The 4,198-nt window shown below is 52.0% G+C and overlaps 1 protein-coding gene across 1 annotated transcript; it reads left to right on the forward strand.

Annotated features, from left to right (window-relative positions):
- Positions 1–702: 702 nt before the first annotated feature.
- Positions 703–1,867, forward strand: TRAVEDRAFT_54659 (uncharacterized protein; the record flags this gene model as incomplete). The annotated part of the gene is made up of 2 exons (XM_008047598.1): positions 703–1,605; positions 1,661–1,867. 2 exons carry the CDS (start codon positions 703–705, stop codon positions 1,865–1,867), a joined length of 1,110 nt encoding a protein of 369 aa, XP_008045789.1.
- Between the last annotated feature and the right edge of the window lie 2,331 nt (positions 1,868–4,198).

Here is a 4,198-nt window from a genome sequence, read left to right on the forward strand (position 1 = left end):
TTCTCTAATATTGCTTAGCAACTCGTACGGCTGCTCACCAGGCGGTATCGCGGTCTAACCGAACCCTAACCGTACGTGTTCTAGCAACGACTTAATCGTCGTTATATGCGATAACTGATTACGCTTTTATAGCTAACCCTAACCCTAATCGAACCCAAACCAAAACCCGAACCCTAACCGAACCCTAACAGGCGGCACAAGGTATATTTGGCATATCACATGATGTTACATCATAGGAGATCTCCGATCGATTAGGTGATGTCATAGCCTAGACCGTCGCGTCATGCGCAGCCTGGACCATGACATCATTCATGGCAGATCATCAGCATTAGTCACAGCACGGGAGCTGTGCGCCGATGACGGGAACAGCATCAGTAATCAGATACTATTGTTAGAACAGCTCGAACAATAGCAGCCAATCGCGTATCCGCGATTGGATATCCCATGTAAGCAATGTTACGCATCGCGCAGGCCGTAGTTCCGGCCGCGATGCCGGGAAAAACCTTATCGGATGAACTATACAGGACCTGATGAGACTGTTAAAAGTCGAAACAGGATGGGTTGGAGTTTTTCTCCATCCCCTGTTGTCCTAGTTCGACTCCCCACTCGTCGTCGTCGTCGCACAACTCGCTTCGCTCGTTGTGCTCCTCCTCCCTAACCCTTTCAACGACTTGTCCTCCCAACAACGCACGCACCCCATCCATGTCGCCCACCAACTCTACCGCGTTCCCGCTCTCAGCTGCGCACGCCCGGGCTTTGTCCCCCGCAATTGCGGCACTCTCCCTCACGTCCTCGCCTGCTGCCACAGACGAGGATCGCGAAAGAGTGGCCACCTCGATTCGCCGCCACGCGTACGAGAAGGCAGTCACGGTGACGGATTTGTGTCACACAATTCCGAACAACTACCGTGACGCCCTGAGCGCGGACGTCCACTGGACGGCCGAGATCACTGAAAAGTTGGTCGCCGCTCGGTCGAGCCTCCGCAAGCTCGAGTCTGCCCTGGCAGACGGCAAAACCCCTCCGCACCTTCTTATGAAAGTGCCCGAACTCCAAGCTTGCAAGGAGTTTCGGACGGACGGAACCCTCGCGTCGTATGACAACGAGGTCCGGGCCTCCGTCGCCGCTGGTCAGAAGGCGGTGATGGAGGCGGCTATCTCAGCCAAGAAAGCCGAGATCAGCTTCCTGGAGGGTCGCATCGACCCGAAGTTTATCTTCGAGCGGTACAAAGACTCCGTCGCTAAGCGATGGGCCGATGTCCGCGCACGTTCTAAAGTACCCGTTACGTCGTATCGAAACGCCGAGGGGAAACCCTGCACCATCGAGCATGCAGCGGGGGTGCACGTGGATAAATGGGAGGTTGATCCCTCAGTCCTATCAGAGTTTAACTACCTGATCAGTGACCTGTACCCGATCGCTCGTCGCTGCATCACCATCGTCGAGATGCGCGACTTCGCAATGCAAGCGAAGATCGAGAAGAAGAAGGCCACTGAGAAGTCGGCTGACGTCGAGATGGCCGACGCGACCAAACCCGGTCCGTCGATCCAGAGCCTGGTAGACAAAGCTGTCGCCGGGCGCGTCAAGCCGCTTGAGGGGAAGCTGAACAAGGTACGATCTAAGATTGTGCCCTCACAGCACCGCGCGCTAACACGTGCACTTGCAGCTCTCGGTCAAGGGCGGCAAGACCCTCAACAAGAACCTCGTCGTGCGAAAGACCGTCGCGAAGGCGTCGACCAAGAAGTCGACGGGCCCCAAGCCGGGGCCTTCGAAGAAGACCACCCCCAAGCCGAGCGGCGGGAAGGACCCCAAGGGCAAGCGAAAGGCCGGTACGTATTCGGCCGCCCTCGCACCCTTCCCGACGCCGTATTAACTCTGACTCCTACCCAGGCAATTGAGTACGTGCTCCTGAACACCCCCGTCGAGGTGTTAGAGGCGTCCCAGTTCAGGTCGTACGTTCATACGTCACCTGGTGTAGTTGTACCGGAACGAATCGCATATGACTTGTCCGTCGGCTTAAAATATATGTATCACTCACAGCATTATACGTCGCTTATAAACGACGCTTGGAATGATTTTGAAAGACGTCTGAAATGGCGTATCATCTTCACTTTCAAAGATGGTGTGAATCGACCATATGATCCAGACTATGAAGTCGTCAATCCTTCTAAACCAAAGAAGAAGGCGCCTTTATTACCGCGTTGGATTGAACTCGGGTTCGAACATGGGCGGCGCTTCGTGCAACAAACGATCGCCAATATCCCTGCCGAACACGACCGTGGGCAACCAAGTAAATCGCTCGCCCCACGGCCTTCCGAGATTATGTCCTTTCTTAAAGAGCGCGACTACGTCGTCACTCTTACAGACAAGAATTTGGGACTCGCGGTGTCTGAGCGTACCTGGATCATTGATCAAACAAATAAGCTTTTAAGTAATCCTAACGATTACGAGCCATTAACGCCGGCTCAAGCTAAACGATTATTTGATCAGAAACAAACCGAAGTCAAGGCTATAGCGACCTTAACGGAAGATCATCTTGACTTGTACGAACTGAAAGTACACGAGTTCTTGCGCTCGAAATGTACTCAGGATGGCGCGGAGCATAAGTTCCCGCAATTTTATGGTATCCCTAAGATACATAAAAACCCGCCCGGATTCAGGCCAATTGTGCCGTGTTTCGGCGTCATCACCGGACCTTGCGGTAAATTTGTTTCTAAAAATCTTAAACCGCTCATTAAAGCGGCGCCAACCGTGATCCACGGATCCAAAGATTTGGTGTTAAAATTAAGTAAGCTTCGGCTCCCCGTTCCGCCGTTCGGCGACAAGTGGTATCTAGTCACCGGCGACGTCGTCGCGTTTTACCCTAACATTCCGTTAGAGCCCTGTATTGATATCGTTTACAATATGTGGCTCGAACATACATTTGATGCTATGGAATTTAACGCGACGGACGAAGAAAACGGAGTATATCTCGGGTACCTCGGAAGTCAACACAGATTACTCGCGCAAATATTCAAACGGACGCTACTAGTCAGTAGTACGAAGCTTGTATGTCAGTTTCAAGGGCAGCATTCTCTACAAAAACGGGGCCTCGCTATGGGCGTCCCGGAATCTCCAGACCTGGCTAATCTTTACGGTTACCACTTCGAGAAAAAATGCGACGTCCTTAACGATCCTAAAATCACTTTTTATGGTCGTTACATCGATGATTGCTTTGCTATTGTTAGCGCCGCGAGTAGCGAAGCGGCGCGCCAATACATGGCAAATAAAGTACAATTCGATGGCTGTCAAATTCTGTGGGAAGTATCGGCACAGCGGTGTAACTTTTTAGACGCCACCTTCTATTTCGGACTCGATGGGTCTTTGCAATGGAAAGCGTATCGCAAACCGAACAACCACATGGAGAGAATTCCATGGATATCTGGCCACCCCCTCGACGTTAAGCGGGGTACCTTTATAGGCGAGATGTCGCGTTTAGCAACGCTTAGTAGTCTTTTTCCGAGCTACTTAGACAGCGTGAGGGAGTTAGTTGCCCTTTACGTGAAGCGTGGTTATCCGCAAGACCTTGTTGCTAATTGGGTTAAGAAACACCTTAAAGAACGTTGGGAAAAGCGTCTGAGTGAGAAAGACGAAACGCGCACTGAAAGCGACGTCCTTGTTCTTAAGTCCCAATACAACACGGCCTGGAATTATTTCAATGCCAAGGAACTTGGAGACACTATTTTAGGATACTGGCGGGATTGGCACGAACGTGCCGACCGCGGCCTCAATACTTATTATACAAATATTGAATGGCCACGCCCTACCCGGATCTGGGAAGGTATCAAAGACGTGGATTCCGCCCTCCAAACGGAGGTGTCGGATACCGTCGGTGGTACCATCCTAATACCGGATATGCGAAAAATCGGTATTCTTAACAGACGAGTAATTGTGAGCCGCAAACGCGGCCGCAATATGTTCGACCTTACCAATCTTTGGAAGAAAATAGTTCTCGAAAAGCTCGATGAAAAGGTTAGCGAAGAGGAGATAAGCACCCCTCTCGCGCAACCAACTGCTACCGCCGGACCGTCCGGTTCTTATGACATACGATCTTATTTCGTAGACCACCGTGAGAACATGCACCGGCGTTCACCGTCCCCCAATAAGCCCCAGTTCTAGTTGCGTGCTTGCGCAGCGGGTGCGCCGGGGTATGTCGCGCAAGCGA

This window comes from Trametes versicolor, assembly GCF_000271585.1.
Source record: "Trametes versicolor FP-101664 SS1 unplaced genomic scaffold TRAVEscaffold_66, whole genome shotgun sequence".
Taxonomy (NCBI): Eukaryota; Fungi; Basidiomycota; class Agaricomycetes; order Polyporales; family Polyporaceae; genus Trametes; species Trametes versicolor.